Source organism: Excalfactoria chinensis, chromosome 1 (assembly GCF_039878825.1).
Source record: "Excalfactoria chinensis isolate bCotChi1 chromosome 1, bCotChi1.hap2, whole genome shotgun sequence".
In the NCBI taxonomy this organism is placed as follows: Eukaryota; Metazoa; Chordata; class Aves; order Galliformes; family Phasianidae; genus Excalfactoria; species Excalfactoria chinensis.
Window position 1 is genome coordinate 84,210,499 of NC_092825.1, and position 19,230 is coordinate 84,229,728.

Below are 19,230 nucleotides of genomic sequence, written 5' to 3' on the forward strand. Positions count from 1 at the left end.
GTAAGCAATGAATTAACATAGCAACCCATGTTGATCATTTGGAGGGCAGTTCTTGGGTAGGTAACTTCTCCAGTGAAATACAATTGGTAATGTTGAAGAATGAGCCTTGTGCCTACAAGGCCTCTAAGAATTAAATGATGGCAAGTAGCCTGGAAGCCTGTTGCAGTCTGTCTCCTCACTATCTACTCCTGATAGCCCTGCAGAGATATGGAGGCCTATTCAGCACAGGGAACAGCTCAGTTTCCATAAGACAAAGCCTGTGCTGAGATATGTGTGTCTGTTCTGGTGTGGCTGTGAGCTCTCTTATGTACTTGAGTAGTCTGTACTGTACAGAGTCTACCCACACCTGAGCCAACAGTGTGATGGTTGACAATTGGATCGTGACAAGAGATTCCTGGTTTGGATAGCTGGGAGATGATGCAATTCTGAGTATGTCCCAGCCCACATGTAGCATAGAATTGTCTGAAGAGTGAGGGAAATGAACTTTGAAATGGTCATGAAGATTAAGCTGAATCTAAAATGAGCTTTTTCCTTACATTTTGAAGTGGTGGAGTTCATCTTTGTATTCATGAAATCTTGGACCAGGTCTTTTTGACCCAAAAATCTGTTATGTGCTTTATATAAGTCTTCCCACAAAAAGCTCTTTCTACTGACTTTTGACAGGAGTATGTTAGCACTTCACTCAAGGATATCCCACAGCTTTCCAAGGCATCCTCATGAGTGCCTCCCTCTCACAAGCACCAACGTATTTGTGAGATGTTTCTTGAATCTTTCCTATTACGTGGCAATATTATGTAACTTATAGTTGTGATATGAGAAGCAAATGTAAGTTTTTTTTTTTTTGTAGTTATAATTTTAGATTTAGCTAGGTATCATGGCCTTGTCTATCTTCAGACCCAATGCACTCAGTTATTAAAGCTTTGAATGGCCCAGGAACTTGCCAACTAATCTCTGTGTGGATGAGACAATGAGTCAACATGGAAAGATAGCTGAACCTTTACCTGATGCTGCTAGGAAATATTTGACTATCACAGGAGCTCTTCATGCACGAATTTTATGTAATCCCATGGACTTTCCCTGGCAGCTCTTGCTGTACACGTACCAACTGATAGACAGTATTTGTATGCTTATATGCATCAATTTTTTGCATGGAGAATCTGTTTGTACTGGGTACTCCCTCTGGCATTTTCATCTTAAGAACAGACAAAACAATGAATAAATAATGTAGGGAGTAGAAACTTCTCCTGTAAATGCAGATATGGTAACATACTAGTCTTTCAAACTGAGTTAAGACAGTCAGAAGATATTCTGAATAGTTTAGGACAACTGGGAATGTAGTTCAAAATAATCTTTTAAGGGGCTGCAAATCCAGATACTAACCTTGTCTAGGTTCTATCCCAACAAGAATTCAATTATTTGTTCCTGTCCACTGGGGAGAATTTCTTAAAGGGAGATGGATATGCAGGAAGAGACTGCCCAAACCCAAGATTCTTCATCCTGAAAGGAAGCTGAGTACATTACTATAGGAGTAGCCATGGTCTGAGAAGAAAGTGTGCTTTACTTTTGGAAGAGCAGTGATGCTTTGACTGTAGGCTTGGGAGGAAGCAAGGATAGTGTGCATGCATGCATCTGTCTCCTGGTTCCTTAGCAGCGGAATGAGGAGCATAGTACTGGGAAAAGGACAGTCTATCTGAACACTTCACTAACACTTCCCTTCTATTTCATGCAAAAAAACATGTGCCTGATTTTGCACCAAATTTGTATCACCCTAGTGAATGTTTGGGTAGTGAGACCGCTTGCTAAGTTATGTCAGCAAGTTGCCAGTGAAAAGCTGCTGTTCTGCAGTACTCATCTGTGTATACACCACCATTTAAACCAGTAAAAGGTAATTCAAGTTTGCCAGCTCTTTAGAAAAAAGAGGGTTAAGTTAAACTAATAGGAGATGCACAAGATATAAACATTTGTTCAGCTGGTTAATTTTGGATTCCTACTGCATAGTAAGCTATTATCCTAGGGCCCATCTCGTTTTTACACGCCCTCTGCAATTGTCTGGAAAAAAAGTACCTTGCTTTCTCGCTACAATTTAAAGTGTTGCTGCATTAATAATTGTTTTGTATGTGCAGTAACAGATGATTGTGTGTGGGTTTCTGTTCTAGCTTTTTATCAGTCAAATGCTTTTACATTTGCTTGTTGTCTCTCACCTTATTTTAGGTAGCCAACATCTCAGTCCAAATGGTGTCTGCAGAAGACAAGTTGGTAAAGAGGATTCTGGCGAAGAAAAAACATGGCAAGCTGAGGAAAAAAGAAAAGATGCTGTGGAATTTTCAAAACCAAATAATTCTTTTTACCCTCATTCTATTTGTTTTAGGAGTTGTAACCTGGACTTTACTGTGGCTCTTCATTGGTGAGTTGCTGAAAGCTCAGGCCTCTTTCAAATGTTGCTAATAACATCTTCAGTTGTTTGTAGGATCTCCCTTGTCTTGAAGGCTCTTCCTTAAAGAACAGAACAAACAAACAAACCCTCATGAATCTTATTTAAATGGAACACAGAAGAATTTTGAGTACCTTTGTTAGAACTTCATATGATTGCCTGCTGTTATGTTTGTAAATTCACAGCTATTGGTTTAGATATTGTGCTTTGTCTTTTATCAAGGATTACACAGAGCATTTCTTATATGCTAGCTAATTGGGCATATAGTTCTGATAACCTGATTCCTCATAAACTGTGACCTCCACTGTGTTTCTTGGGCTGCTGGAGGCCAGGTAAATCTTTTCCTTATGCAGAACAGATTTAATGAAGGAGAAAAATATAGAAAGTAACTACTTTTTTTCATGATCTGTAAAAACACTAGACAGGTCAAGAAAAGACATGATAGTTCCTGTGGAGTTTTGCCTTCTTGCTTAATGTGGACAGTGAAAGCCTTAGCACTAATACTGCCTAGGGTTCCTTAAGTACACTCCAGGATATGGACGTTGACATTGCCTTCATTATGCTTGTTCATTCATACCACTGTATCTTTGTATTGCACACACTAAACAAGTTCTTAATTAACCCCTGGCCATGAGAATTTAGAGTTGATTTGGTAGTTCTCTCCACTGTAAGGCTGAATGGATGAACTTGGTTTAGCATTTATGTGTTGTTTTAAAAATAACTAGAGTTTGTTTTCTTTGTTTCTTGCAGTTCAGGCAGAAAACAAAGATGCATTGTACTTTGTTGGGTTGTTCCGTGTTGCCAACATAGAGTTTCTCCCTGAATATAGGCAGAAGGAGTCAAAAGAATTTCTCTCCATGGCACAGAATGTCCAGCATGTGGTAAGATGAGTGGGCTGCTTGGCTAGCAACAAATAGCAAGAACTAGAGCTGTAAACAGGAGGTGTGAATTTCAGGTGCCATTGAGTCTGCTGTGATATTCTTTGCTTTCCCCTCTTTCTTTCCTTTCTTCTTCGTTCCCCCCTCGGAAGACTGCAAAGGTGGCTGTCTGAAGGCAGGAAGGAACTGGCTGCTTTTAGCTTGTTATTGTCAAGCTAAACTTCGGAGAGGTCTGTTTGACATTTACATTTACTAAGAGTTTTACATATTGTCCCCCACAAATCTGAGTCTATGAACAGAACTCTACACAAACCCTTCAAAACTTAATTGCCGCTTTCAAGACATTGATGAGGTCTTTTGCATTCAAATTGGTATCTGCTGCCAGTCTTCTGCCTTAGAGCATCTACAATTACACTCGAACTCTCGTACACATTTACATTTATATTTCCTTCTGATACCAGGTGTTCTAAAGACCATTATTCTTCCCAAACGCCTTGCATCAGTCACAGCAGAAGGAGCGCTCAGTGTTGTAGGCATACAGATAGGACTGCTTTACTGCTGGAAAGAAGTGTGCATCTCAATTACAAGCAAATTTGCCTTTGAAGAATTGTAGTATGGGCAGTGATCTATCTTTGAAAAGAAGGATGACATTTTTTCCCCTGGAAGCTGTCATGAAAGACTTGAAAGGAAGCTAGTTTTCTTGTCCTGCATGTCAGTGTCTCTTGAAGTGCTTTCTGGCCGGAGATGGAGCCATGCAGGTATTGCCTTTCCCCCACTCACAAGGGAGTAGATCCAGCCTACTGTGGGCCCTATGTCTTGCTCTTGTCCTGGATTATCAGAGGGAGATGGCAGATAAGAGGGTGAAGTGGCAGTATTACCACCTTCTACTTGAATGTAACTTCAAAATCATTTATTGTCTCTAAACTTTGCTTGAAATCACTTATAGAATTTTGCACTGCTGATACAGTGTATCTTGTTACCTGACTGGTAAGGATGCAGGGACTTTGAGTTTGTGAGGTTTGTGTTTACTTTTTGTCATTGAAACTCCTTTGTTTATGATTCACAGATATGAGATCCCCAGAACAGCAGCTAAAGGACCTCTCAAGATAGAACTGTTTCCCCTTTGATAGTAACAGTAGTGTACAAAATCCCTTATAGCCTAATCTGGAGAAAGTCTGAGCTCCACCTATTTTATTTAGGCCTGTAAAAGCATTGTTACGTTTTCTTGTGTCAAACACCAAAAGTTAGGAAATAACATTAATGTGCGTTCACAGGTTTTACATCAAAAGAATAGATATTACAGTCCCTTGGGTATTAATGTTAATGATAAAACTGCAGAGTACAGGCTCTGAACAGCTTGAGGTACATGCCACCTGCTGGTGTTAGCAGCGTGCCTCCTTCAATGAAAGGTCTGAAGTAACATGACATCAACACACTTAGCTAAAGAACTGGGAATGTACTTTCCCCAGTGGCAGTCCCACAGAATGAAATGGCAGTTTTTCCTTCTCCGTGTATATTGTACTGTATATTGGAAAGAAATATGTTAATGCTAAGCTGCAAATAGAGAAAATACAGGCACAAACTGAATGAGAATGCAAGAAATCCCCATTAATACTGGGATGAAGAACAAAACATAAACAGTGTTTTCTGGTGAAGGTGTTCAGGTGGTCCAGAGAGATTGTGGAGTCTCCATTCTTGGAGATATAACACCAACTGACTGTGGCCCTGAGCTGTTGTTGATGCTGTTTTGAGTAGGTGGGTTGGACTAGATTATTTTCAGAGACCCCTTCCAGCCTCAATCTTCTTATAATTCTGTAAAAAAAAAGATCTCTGTTTTATGCTGTTCACTGCATCTTAGTGGCAATGTGCATACTATGGATGCCTGTTCTTTTCCTGAAGATTGGCACTAAAGGTTTTGCATTTGGAGAGAGGAGGACTTTGTGTTTGGAATTTTCAGAGCAAAGGAAGTGCACCCTTTTCAAAACTCATTTATTAGGGAAAAGTGTTTACTGTACACACCAGCTGGCCTTGTACAGAAGATATGATGTTCCTGTTAACTCCGGATTCAGTATCAGTGCATTACAGGGACAATATCTGTCCGTGTCTATTGCTGTATGTCTGAACATGTGTGCTGATTTTTTTTTTATTCTTGGTGAAAAAGAGGATATTCCTGGGAAAATCTAGGCCTAGAACATCTGATTTTTTTGAAAATGTTATATATTTCACCAGCTTAATACTTTCTCTTTCAGATGAACTTGGTTTACACTACCTCCTCTTTCTCCAAATTTTATAAGCAGTCCACTGTTACAGAAGTCAGGTAAGACTGTGGTTAATGCATTCATATTTTTGCAGGATAATATGTGATATAATGAGCCCACAAGAGAAGCCTGTTTTTGGTCGCTGTGAATTAATTGTTCTGGTTATCACTTATACTGATAGCAAAATACATGTATAACCTGCACCAATTCCTTTCATGCAAGCAAGGGCAAACTAAAATCATCTCAACACTTTGTTTTCTTCAGGGTAAATGGAAATATAAGGTTAATTTAAGTTGCACAGAAATAACGTCCCTGAAGAATTATGGTGATACTTCGTCTGATAGGTCATTGATACCCTGATGTTTAGCCACTCTAACATGCTGTTATACATGTATAACATGCTATATTATTTACAAAATTTCATGTATTTTGTAGATGTTACTGATATTATTTTGTACTGACAGATATCTTTGCATGGGAAAAAGGAAAAACCTCTGTGCTGCGATCAAGTATGTTTACTTCAGTATTAAATGTGCAATTGATGTGAAAGGATTAAGTATCTCAATCCTCATGAACTAAGCGCAGTTCTGGAACAGGAGTTTCTGCCTTATGTTTGATTTAAGGAATCATCTTCTCATCTGATGAGCAAAGATTGACCATATTCAGCATCTGAAGTATTACCTAAGTAGTCTAGAAATTGGACCTTGCACACTACAGTACTCAGTACAGGGAGACATGCGCTGAGATGCAGAGTTCTGCATTTCTGGAGATGGCAATTGTGCCATTTCTGTTATGATTTTTAGGAAGTAACCCGGCTCTAACTCAAGTAGTTATGATGTTTTTGGCAAACCATGAAAGCCAGGAAATCATCCTAGTGAAGATCCTCAGCTAGGCATAAAGCATGTATTTTGGGGCTCCTTTCTTCAGGAAAGAAAATACATTTATTGTTTCAAATCAACATGACAATTTGTAAATGAGCCATGTTGCTCTAAAGAAGCTCGTGCTAAGAGTCGAGTCTTCAGAAAACTTTCAACGTGATAGTAATCTGTAGGACCTTCTTATTTCAGTAACAACAATAACGGAGGCCTTCTTATTCACTTCTGGATCGTATTTGTGGTACCGCAGGCAAAAGGCCAAGCACTGTGTGAGGACTGTGTGGCTGCCATTTTAAAGGATTCTATTCAGACAAGCATTGTTAACAGGACCTCAGTGGGAACGCTTCAGGGCCTTGCAGTTGACATGGACTCCATCGTACTAAGTGGTTAGTATCAGCACATGACCCTGTCCTTGAAGGGAATACTTTTTTAATAAATAAGTTTTTCCCCTTGGAGTTGCAGATTCTATAAACATACCAACATCTCTATCCTGTGCTTCTAAATGGGGGGGGGGGGAGAGACCAAGGGTGAGGAAATCACTTCCTAGGTACCTATGCCTCTGGCCTTCAATTGAATTGGACTGCTTAATTGAGATGCTGTCCCTTCATTCCTCAGGCACTGAGGTTTCATCTGCAGACATGACTGCTATTTCCAAAGCAGCTCGCAGGATTTATAGAGATGGGGTGGGCTCGGGCAGTTTCCCTCATTGAGACAGCTGTTTCATTCTGTGTGCTTAGTGCTAGGATTAGAAATTCTGGGTTTTGTGCAAATGAGAAGACTCACATGACCTTTCTTCTGTGCAGCAGGTCTTCGCTCAGATTACTGGTCGACAACGGGAACAGGTAATTCACCATTTTGGCAGCTTCCTGGCAGAGGTAGAGAATGAGTTCTAATTCATGTCTTAAGACTCAAAGTTATTGCTCAGTATTAATTTAAAAGGGTCATATTCAGCCTTGGCATTTCTATGAGTTTTGCATGTGACAAATACAGAAACTATCTGCCTTCATTTTGACTTTGTATCAGTATCATGGTGGGGAATAAACTTAGCAGTTGTATTCCATTTACTCTATGCTGAAAAGAATATAAACCTGTTCTAATCTGGGCAGTACTGAATTTAAATCTGTTTATTGGCTTTTAGCCTGAACGATAACAAAGTTTTTGTCTATCTTTTATCCTTCATATTCCCTTTTCTCCAAGCTTAATGATGCATTTTTCTTTTAGATGAATTCCCCAGCGGAAGTTAGTCCAAGGAGTTCAATTTAGCCAGGGTAATGGGAGATGCTGTTTATATTCCTGTCTGATTTAGTGTTTTAAACCTCCCTGTGAGATACTTTGCTGGTATGCAGAGACTTTACAAGCAGACAAGCACAATTCAAAAGTACATCACAGCTCTGTTCATTAGCACATGGAGTAGATACCTAGAAAAAAAAACACTGCTAGGCTAAGCATTAATATACTAACCAACTTTGATGAACTACCTGTTAAGTCTTTGGTTTAGGCACTGTCAGTCAAACAGGGGCTTGCTGGTGTCTCTTGGTCCTTGACACAGGCTTATTCTTCTTGTTGTCAAATCACATTCTTTCAACATCTATATTCCTCTCCATATCTATGTTTTGTTTTTTTTTTTTTTTTTTTTTTTTTTTTTTTAGAGAGATTAACTTGTACAAGGGCTGCTCTGAAAGTAATGCTTCCTACTTTCTTATACTGGCCCACGATGCCAGAGGCAGATATTGGTGGCATGGCAATAGATGTTGAACCTTCTTGTCAGTGTTCTCTTACATTTTGTTGTCATGTAACAGATGGCAGCAGAGGGGCAGTCTGACAAAATGGAATCTGTCACAGAATCATAGAGTGGCTTGGGTTGGAAGGGACCTCAAGGATCATCAATACATTATTGTCACTGTGCAGTCATTGAATTCCTCCATTTGAAAAAAATGGCACCCACCGACATTCATCATTGCTACCTGAATGTTTACAGAGACCAAACAGTGGATGTGAGCACAGTGAGGAAGTAGGTGATACATCTGGTGACAGTGGGTCACCTCTGCAGATGTGTACAAGTTCAGCATGCAGGCTCTTGTTCATCACTGGTAAAAATGCACAGGTAATGGTGGTGACTGTGTCGAAAAACAATGTGTCATAGCTGAGAATTTGCTGTATCAAATAGTGTCATTGCACCCTTTGTATCTGTTGTAGTTTCCAGGGAAATAAATGGGTGATGTTACTTACAGAGCGACCTACTTAATTTGTATTGTTGCCTTCTAAGAAGTTCTTTCCAAACAACACAATCCCACAGACTATTTTTTCCTTAGTATCCTTTTTCTTACTACTTCCGTATACTTTCCAGAACACAAATAGCTGGAAATTTGCATTTGTTTAAGATAGTTTCATTGCACCTTGTTTGATGGCATTAGTTATCCAGTTATCCCAGAAAAAAGTTTGGCAGTAGATTTTCTGCTATGAGACATGTAGCATCTGGTGATCTCTGGTTTGTTTTGCCCTTCACGGTTGAGTCATGTTAGTGCATTACAGTCAGTCCTGCAACTAACTGTGGCAAACTTAAATCCTTTTTAGTAGTTCAGAAGCTCACAACATATTGTAACATTTTAATTACATAACAAATATCTTGGTGCTTGCTTGCATAGCAATTTCATTTTCCAGTTCAGTGTTCCAGGGCAGAGGAATAGTTTTTAAAATTCCATTTATCTGTTTATTGTAGGTTTAACCTGTTGTCTTTCACAGAATGGGATAGGAGTGACCTGCCATGTCCTAAGCATCCTTCAAAGATTTACAGTGCTGTCAGTCACAGATGCTGACTGTTATCTATGAGTCGCACTCATATCAGTGAAGTTGCAGAACAACAGCATGAATTGCTATGGCAATTCAGTAAATCATATATTGATGCAGTTTAATTTGCTTGGTTCCCTTGATTATGTTTGTTTAGGTCTGTAGAATATGGTGAAGAGATGAAAGTGGGATTAAGTTCATCCTCAGCCTGAGTAGTACTGTTAATACAACAGAAGGAAGGGATGCCATCCAGAGGGACCTTGAGAAGTAGACCTATATGAACCTAATGGGGTTCAACAAGGCCAAGTGCAAGGTGTTGCATGTGTGCCAAGGCAATAGCAAGTATGTGTAAAGTCCAAGAGAAGAACTCACTGAAGCAGCCCTGTGAAGAAGGACTTGGGCATCCTGGTGGATGAGAAGCTTGAGGCAAGCCAACAGTGTGTGCCTGCAGCCTGAAAGGCCGTCTGTATCCTGGGCTGCATCAAAAGAGGGGTGGCCAGCAGGAAGAGGAAGGGGATTTTTTCCCTCAGTACTATGCTTCTGAGAACCTAGTTGGAATACTGTGTCCCAGGTCTGGGACTCTTAGCACAAAAAAGGCATAAAGCAGTAGGAGCCTCAAAGGGGGCCACAAAGATGATCAAAGAGCAAGAGAATCTCTCCTATGAAGAAATGTTCAGGTAGCTGGGATTGTTCAGTCTGGAGAAGGTCTGGGGAGACCTCTCTGGGGCCTTCCAGTGCTTGATGGGAGCTTAGGAGGAATATCAACTTTTTTACATGGGAAGATAGTGGCAGAACAAGGAAGAATGCTTTTAAACTAAAAATGGGAGATCTAGTTTAAATGTTAAGTGGACATTTTTCATATAGAGGGTAGTGACGCACAGGCTGCACAGTGGTGCTGTGGTTACCCCACCCTTGGAGGCATTCAAAGCCAAGTAGGATGTGGCTCTGGGCAACCAGATCCAGTGCGTGGAAGCCTTACCCATGGCGGGGTGATGGAAGTGAATGGTCTTTAAGGTCCCTTCCAACCCAAGCCATTCTATGGTTCAATGACTCTATGATTACTTCTAGCTCCAGGACATGCTCTGAATTCTATGTATCATGCTCTTTACCAGCAGTGAGCCAGTCACATTGTAATTCACTTTGTAGCAATAACGATAGTAATAGAATTGCAAGGAATTTCTGTTGATTTAAAACTGTCTGTGTTAGGGGTGAGAAAATATGCAGGAAGAGCTACTATTAAAAACAAAAACAAAAACCCACAACAATTACTGGAAAGAGATAAAAGAAGGAAAAGTGATAGCTCAACCAAAGCATAAAATAGTTATAGCTTTAACTGAACTCAAGTGGCATGTGACTGACAAAATGTTTGCAAGCGTTTATTGCATTAGTTTCAAGATTAGGATTTAGAAGTGAAAGCTGGGCAAGGCCTGCCTCTTCCTGCCTTGAACAACTAGTGATGGAGGCACCAGCATTCCATCTGAGTTGATGAGTGAGGGCAAATTTTCACTGTGCTCTATTTGAAGTTCTGCTACTGTAACTATTTCAGACACTTGTCTCCTTAGAAGGTAGAGATTCATGCAAATGTTTACTGAGCTTTATTTTCCCTGATTTGCCTGTTTGCTCCTTCTCACCTTTCAAAGTGCTACATTAAGAATTCTAGGAATTCCAAGCAAAACAAAAAATAAAAATAATGATAATAATAAAAAAATAAATAAAAAAAATTTCCCTAAACATTTTGCTGAATGGAAACTGCTGTATTTAAATGAAACAAAGACCTTGATATATTTGACTTGAAAGGCATACTGTGTTCAGCTTCATTTGAGAACTGTATGTAAGTAGGGTAACTCTATGGTGATTTGTTGAATTTTTATTTTAATAAAAATAGGTTGTGTAGGCAAAGTTGTATTGTCTATTTTTTACAGCACTTATTTTCTAACAGTGACTTCCAATGCTGCAAATGTTTTCAGAACTTGATATTACAAAATGCTGGTCTGAATTCATTTTGGCTCTACTTTGCACAGGAGGCTAAACAGGAGAATTTCTAAAACCACTTCCAGCCTGTATTAATAGGTGAATCTGAACATTTCCTAGGGAATAATTGTTTGTTATTTGTCCTTTGGGGTCCGCAGATCTTTGTTAACTGCGAACATGTGCTGCAAAAAATGGCAGAGCTTTTGTACCAGTACTCTTACAGCTATAGTACTGTTTGCCATGCTTTTTAGCTGTATGAATTGACTTCTTGATCATGGACTTGTAAGCAGAATAAGAACAGTGAGTGGCATAGACTTTGTTTTCCTGTTGGATATGCAAACATTCTTATGTTGCTTTAGTTCAAGCGTTTGTACTCTGCATGGGTTTAAGTGTTGGTTTTGAGCAGGTTCCCAGTGTTGAAAATGTGATGTTTCCGCAGGAACAAACTGTATGTATGATCTGCATGCTGATCGTCTACATGAGCATTTTCCTCTGGATATCCATGCTACCTCTGGGGGAACAATCTGCTATCTTAAACTGATGGCATTAGTGGGTCATCTTATTCGTCTTTCAATAGTATCCCTTCAGATTGAAGCAGATAACTGCATCACTGACTCGCTAACTATTTATGACTCTTTGATGCCAATCAAACATAAGATACTATATCGGTGAGTATATGTTCTCACTGAGAATTCATTGAAAAGCTTTTCTGAAGATTTGTCATATTAAATTATCAATCAATAAATCAAAAATTATTATTTGTTTTGTTTAAATACTCTGATTTCTATGCACACAATATAAAAAATGTTTTTTATTTATTTATTTTAATCCCTGTAAAGAAGTGGAAAAGTTGATGAAACTGTTATATATTCTTCAGATTCTTCTTTATGTTTTCAAATAGAGTGCATCCTCACATGCATAATGAAATATGATAAGTTCATGCATTAATAGATGGAATTTTTTCTTTATCAGTGGGGAAACAGATGTTAACTGGAAGAAAATGTCATAATTTCCTCCTGTAAGAGAACTTGTCTTCCACATAAATTGGGCTTGTTTAGCTTGGAGAAGGCTCCAGAGAGACCTCAATGGGGCCTTGTGGTATTTGAAGGGAGCTTACAAGCAGGAGGGGGACCAGGTTTTTACACAGTGTGATAGTGATAAGACAAGAGGGAATGGCTTTAAACTAAAAGAGAGTATTTATGTTAGATGTTAGGAAGAAACTTTTTTACTCTAAGAGTGATAAGGCACTGGCACAGCCTGCCCAGAGAGTTTGTGGATGCCCCATCCCTGAAGGCATTCAAGGACATGTTGCACTGCTGTAATTAGAGGCACTTCTGAGTTTAAATGCATGGATTTATTATTATTATTTAACTAGGCTTCAAAGTACATAAGCACTGCAGCAGGGGAAAACACATATTGGGAACAACGTGTTGTTGATACAAATCACTCTTTTCTTCCCCCCTTAGAGCTTGTGAACCAGCTGATTCCTTGGTGTCACTCGTGTCCACAAACAATCTCATGCTGGTAATATTTAAGGCAGCACACATAAAGGAACAGAAGGGATTCCACGGCTATTTTGAGGTCATTACGCAAGAAAGTGAGTTTGTTATGTGTTTGGAAATGTATTTGTTGTATTCTTTCTACCTAAAAGCCATAAATGGATATCAGCTGCTCAGATTAGCAGTCTATGCAAAATAAGAGTGTAGAAAGCTGAACCGGCACAGACTGAATTTAGTAGGTCAGAGCTGCAGTGTACCAGTAGGTGGAGTTGTTATTCCAGATGTGACAGTGCTCGGGCCTTTCTCCTGGTTTGGGACTCAGTGATAATGTTCAAGGTGGAAGGACCTCAGCACTGAAAATTACTTTGAGAAAGAAAAGCTTCAGTAGCTCTGACTGCATTTGATTGCTGGTCTCTGCTTCCTCAATAACACAAAGGAACCGGTTGTGTTTGCTTATCGAGACTCTCTTCTGCCTTTTATTGATTTAAGCTTGAAGAAATCGGTCACAGTCATAAATAGCATAAGGAGCCTCACCCTTGTAGCACAAAGACAGAAGTATAACGCAATCCGAAAGAGGAAATGAAGCTGCAATTAAGCTGCTCAAAAAGGTCCTGTTTACTTTCAGTGGTGAGAGTGATTAAGCACTGAAATACCATGATGCAAAATTAATAATGTACTTCTTTTTTAAGTAACTTTATGTTCAGGGTATGTTGTTACTTGTTTGGTTTTGTTTGCTTTTAAATTGTCTAAATGCACTGATATGTTATAAAAAATACATTTTGCCTTCCAGGAGGCTGGTAATGCTTCACAGTGTTTTCTCCTGGTCCTCCCTAGCTAAGATAGAAATCACCATCCCAGTAAAGGGCTCTCTTTAAAGAAGGAAAAACATTTTGTCATTCCTAAACCTCTGAGCTAAAGCTAAAGTTTGCAGTCATTTCTGGCAGCCTTAGAGTATCCAACAGGCAGTATGAGCTTCCTCTGTTGCATGTGCCTCTCATCAAGCAGAATCTCAGCAAGCATTCATACAGTTTACAACCCTTACCTGTCTGCAATACTGGAAAGGTTAATTTATGACAACCTGAAACCAGGTAAACATAATTCCTAAGCTGTCCAGTTTTACAGTGAAATATTGGTAAGACTTGAACGAGTAGCTGACTAAATAGCTTTGTGGGAAGTAGATGATTTACCATCTTTTGCCTCCTCTTTTTCTTTTTTTCCTTTTTTCTCTAGGGTGTGGAAAAGCCATAGTGACAAAAGAGAAAATTGGCTTTGAAGGGAGAATCACAAGTCCTTATTACCCAAGCTATTACCCTCCAAAATGCCTTTGTGCGTGGAACTTTCAGGTAACACAGATTTCTTTCTAAGCTCTGTTACTTGTTTTGAGCACACAATGCCTGGAAATATAGCAGAAACAATTGAGTAGAGGGTACTCTTCATCCTCATAGTTGCGTCAGTTTATAGAAATGGCACAGCTGAATAGCTGTCTGTGCTCGCTTTTTGTTTCGTTTTCAGTGCTTGTATTCTTAATGTAGAAAGCACATTTCTTAGTGTTTATATAGTTGTCCTATTTATTACAAAGGTAAAGAGCTGAGAAGAAATAAATTTTGACATTCAGCTTGTGGAACTGCTTCACTGCAGAGAATGTAGGCTTCTCCTCCTCTTTCAAACTTATCAAATTGGAGGAACAATGGAGGGCACAAAAAGGAACCTTTTCCCTCTAACCTCACTAGTACTGCTGCTTCTCTGATAACTTCTCTTAGTCTATTTTTGTTATGCATAATAAATTGAATTGTTCTCTTCTAAGATGGTCTGTCCAAACAATGCAATCCCACAGATTACTTTTTCTTAGTATCCTTCTACTTAATCTTTTCAGCACTTTCCTGAACACAAATCATTTGAAGTTTACTTTGTTTAAGATAATTTTATTACACATTTTCTGATGACATTAGAAATCCGAAAGGTAGATTTTCTGCTATGAGGTGATCCTTGGTTTATGCTTTGCCCTTCACAGTCAAGTCATGTTAATGTATTACAATCACCCTGAGATTGATTATGGCAAACATTAGTTGTTTTTGGTAGTTCAACTTTCAAAAATCACAGTTGATTTTAATCAGTCTTCTTCGTTGACCTTCAAATGCATAAACTTGTATTCTGGATTATCTCTTTTTGCATTTCTGGATGGCTTTCATGACTTTTTCTTTCTTTAAAGCATTGTCCTCCTTCTCAGTAAGGGGTGGTGTTTCTCAAGGATAAAATGTATTGGTACATCCTCTTTTGTAGAAGGATTAGATGTCCAAATTGTGAAAATAAAACAGACTGCAAGATTGATATTTTGGGGAAATTTTCTGGTACCTGTTTGGAATCACAGTTTTTCTTTCTGCAAAGAACAGGACAATGGATAAAAAGTGTTCTACTCTGCCCATCTTCCTACTTCAGCTGCTAGTTACCCATGTGGAATTTTACCAGTTTGAATGATGTCCAGCTAGCAAAGATCTGCTTCGTTTTCCTCCTCTAGAAAATTAGGATGATCTTTTTGCTAAACCTCAGCCTGAACTTCTAAAGTTCGCCAGCATAAGTCTTGGGAGTTGTCTGTGTTTTTTTTTCTTTCCAAAATAGTTTAATTTCCCTGTAGTTTAATGTTGGAATTTTCCACATCATGCATTTTCTATAAGAAAGGAGAAAAAAAAAATCATTTCTTGATTCTTGCTGTGACTCAGCCCTTGCTTTTGCAAGAGGCAGCAGTGTTTCTTAAAAAGTTCTTTTAACAAAGGAAGTTACAATTAGCTCCTCTGATACTGCCAGGCTTAAAATATTTTCCATATTAGCAAGTCCTTGGCTGAACAGCTGCTAGAAAAGGCTACCATGTTATCGTCGAAATTACTAGCATTTCAAAGGTGGCACATGTGCAGTGTCTTTGCTAACAATCCATTGTGGCTGTCTGTCCCTGCACAAGTAAATTTGGATGTATTTGAATGCTTTGATCGTGACACAAAAGCTGCCTTCTATCTATGGACAGTGGCTTTTTGAAGATGAAAGGGCTGTTGGCTAGAGGGGAAGAAAGCCTACAGCTGTGAGTGGCCCTTTGCCAGCCTTTGCTTTGACTGGGGACTAATAGCCGTCAGGTGTCTCAGGTGCTGGCTGTTGAGTCAGGGAAGTCAGCACAGCTCACAGAGCCTGGCATTGCCAAGCACCGTAATTGCTGAGATCAGTCGAAAGGCTATCATGAACTATGTTCACCAAAGGAAAAGGAAGCTGGCTTGCACTGACCTTCTTACTCACAACAGACTCCACAGAAGAACCTCGGTATAGCTCTGAAGTTTCATAATTATACCATCAGTGAGAAGAATATTAAAGGCTGTGAGCGAGGATGGTGGAAAATTAATGAGCACATGTAAGTACTTCTACATGCATTATTAAACAAATGCTACCAAAAGAAACCTTGTTATCACTACTGTGGTTCACTTTGAGAGTTTACACAAAGACAGCAACACTTCACTAGTGTCCCTTACGATTCTTTATTCACTATGGTTGATGATGTAAGTGAACTTTCATAACTAGTGTGTTAAAAAAATTAAAGAATCAAACGAAAAGCTCCAGGAAGCTGAAAATAAAAGCCCTTGGTTTTCACTGGGAAGAAAGAAATGAGAAGTGCAGCTGAAGATAGATGTCCAGTAGACCCTGACGTAAGTCTAGGGTGACTGAATAAAGTGTGTGGAAAGCTTTTTAAGTGTAACTAAACTCCATGATTGCTCATGAGGACGCCAAACTTAGCTGGCTTATCGTGAAAGGTACTACAATGAGCTTATTGGAAACAAACTCCTCCCATGTTCCAGTCACTGGCTTTTGAAAGAGAAACTGCAGAGGTGGGCTGCCAGGGTATGCCATTTTTAAATGCTTTTTATTTACATAAATATTGCTATTTCGTACCTATTTCTTCTGCAATTTTAAAAATCACATTTAGGTCAATGAATGATGAGGCAAGGCTAGATTTAGCATGTTGAATTCTAATTAAAAAATATATATGTTCAAATGGAAACAGCGGTAAGATCAGAATTGAAAGTGAATTTCTGAACTCATTACTAAAACTACAAGTAGAGGAAGAAACGTTTCCTTATTCTTTGATACCACGTTATACTTCTATAGAGACGATTCAGTTTGCCTGAAGCTACTGACACTGTATCTTAATGGGAATTGGTGGCCAAATCACACAGGCATGAAAAAAGCTGGTAAAAGCAGACAATGCGGTGTGTTTGTAGGTTTTTCTTGGTCTTCTTTGTGACATAAGCGGAAGAAACTGAAGTTTTAGAGATTGCTGAGAGGTGGATTAAATAAAGGCAAAATCTGATGATGAGTTCATATTACAAGAGTTTTCTCTATGAAAGACCCACTTTCAAATAAGCCTATTCATTAAACATTCCACAGAATCAAATGTCACAGTATGACCCTCAGAAATGTATTCGGGGGTTAGTTTTGAAGAACTACAAAACAGTGCATGCTCCCATTCTTTTTGTGAGCAAACAAAAAATGGAACACCAACTCTTCAGCTTCCTGAAACGGCAGCTTAAAATGTAAATATAAATAAAGAATGGAATTATGAAGATAATAGAATCATAGAATGGGCTGGGTTGAAAAGGACCATAATGATCATCTAGTTTTAACCCCCCTGCTACAGGCAGGGTCACCAGCCACTAGACCAGGCTGCCCAAAGCCATCTCCAGCCTGGCCTTGAATGGTGTGGACAAAGTTTCTTCTGACCTCTAGATCTGGCTTCATGTAACTGGAGACAAAAACTGCATGGCTACATTCAGTCCTTGTCGTTCTTCCAGAGGGTATACAAAATACGTTGCTTTGCCTAGTTCCAGGAGTTGTAGCTAACAAAGTGCTTTAGCTGAAATTCCCATTGACAGAGAGATTGCCTGCATTCATTGGCATGAAGTGCTGCTATGAAGAAATGCAATAGTTTTCCTCCATTCTCAGCTATCCCTTTGGTGTTGCAAACATAAACAGTGGAAAAAAATTACCTCTGGATAATACTGTATTAGTCTATTTAAGAATAAAATAACTCATTTTGCGTTCAAGTGCACTTTAGATGTAGTATGTGACTTTTCACTGCTGTCAAGAAAATGTATATGCTAAATGTGCTAAGAATTATTACAGATGCTTTTGTTTTTCTATCTATTTAGACTAATAAGTACTTTTGTTGACAGGAGACCTAGAGCCACTTAGTTTTCTTCTAAGTGTTGTATTTGGTGTGTTTTGTTGTTGTTCAGACAGAGGAAAAGGAGCTTAGCTCTACTTGTAGCACAGCCTAAGTAGTTAATGGTCAGTTTTACCACATGTAAGATTGCATCCAGTTTTCAAATTTTCATCCAGCAACATTGTAAGGGAAACTATTAATCACAGCCTGAACCTCTGAATAACCATCTGAGGCAAGTGATGGGTCAGCTGCGGGAGCACAGGAGAGGGTAATTCAGCTGTGCTTCTGGAAGGGGGGAGCTCGATTCCACCTCTCCTAGATCCCGTTTAAGGGCTGACCACCACTAAGGTAGCATCTCTTTCTGGAGATTACTCCTTTGTGGAGTTTTTGTGGCAAGCCTCAACATTGGTGAGCACCCATCTTGACTGAAAGCCTCAGCACTGGCAAGTCTCTTCCTTATAAAACCTCTGGCTATCCATTCACATAGTAATTGCAACTATACAATATTTTCCTTTTAAAAATATGTATTGTTGAATTTCAGTGGTGTTTAAATTGTATGTGAGGCAGTTTTGTTGTGAAGGTGGCTCTAGAAATCTATTGATCCCTTTTAGGTACTGTGGTTTCTATGTTGATCACCAAACAGTCTTCCACATTGCAAGCTCTGCTGTTAACATTGAGCTTCAGTGCAGTTCAAAGGTGTCAGAGAAGCCCCTTCTGGTGGAATATGGCAGCTATAACATCAGCCAGCGTAAGGCCAGTTTTTATCTCTTCCAACCCATCTTTGCATTTTAGCCCTATAAAATAGAACTTATCATGTTCGGTCAGACTTAATTATGTTTATGCTGGTAACTGTGTTGATATTAACTTCTCAATGCTAATCTTACTAAGCTAAGTAACCAGCAAACCAAGAGTCTTTTCTAGCTTGTCAAGGCTATGTGGCTAAGGTTTGTGAGTGTGTGAAGCATTCTTTGGTTTCCTGTGTACATACAGTGTATTTTCTTCTGTATAGTCCATAAAGCCTTCTGCATGGCCAGAGCATGCATATGCAGTAAGCCTGGCAAACTCCTGAAGCCTCGCATTTCATTCTACCCACACCAGTAGCTCTGCTTGCTATTTCCTTTCTATTTAATAAAACCTGACATAATGTGAGATCATCCACTTTGATTCATTGGATGATGAATGTCAGTCAGTTGAAGTCTGCTTTTCTTGTTTTCATCGCCAAAGTTCTGTTTGCAGTCTTCCTGTTACTACAAAGAGTGCTAGGTAATGAACACAATATGCTGAATAACCAACTGCTTGTTCTAATTAGTGTGCAAGTAGAAATTTTTGCAGTC

General features: G+C 39.1%; 1 protein-coding gene across 1 annotated transcript in view; it reads left to right on the plus strand.

Annotated features, from left to right (window-relative positions):
* Positions 1–19,230, plus strand: part of TMPRSS7 (transmembrane serine protease 7) — a 33,959-nt gene that overhangs the window by 7,926 nt on the left and 6,803 nt on the right. The window contains exons 3-12 of the mRNA XM_072350959.1: positions 2,212–2,404; positions 3,182–3,312; positions 5,559–5,626; positions 6,635–6,828; positions 7,246–7,284; positions 11,640–11,868; positions 12,667–12,797; positions 13,930–14,042; positions 15,984–16,090; positions 18,508–18,644. Coding sequence (XP_072207060.1) covers positions 2,212–2,404; positions 3,182–3,312; positions 5,559–5,626; positions 6,635–6,828; positions 7,246–7,284; positions 11,640–11,868; positions 12,667–12,797; positions 13,930–14,042; positions 15,984–16,090; positions 18,508–18,644 — 1,342 coding nt within the window. The remainder of the gene's footprint in view (positions 1–2,211; positions 2,405–3,181; positions 3,313–5,558; positions 5,627–6,634; positions 6,829–7,245; positions 7,285–11,639; positions 11,869–12,666; positions 12,798–13,929; positions 14,043–15,983; positions 16,091–18,507; positions 18,645–19,230) is intronic.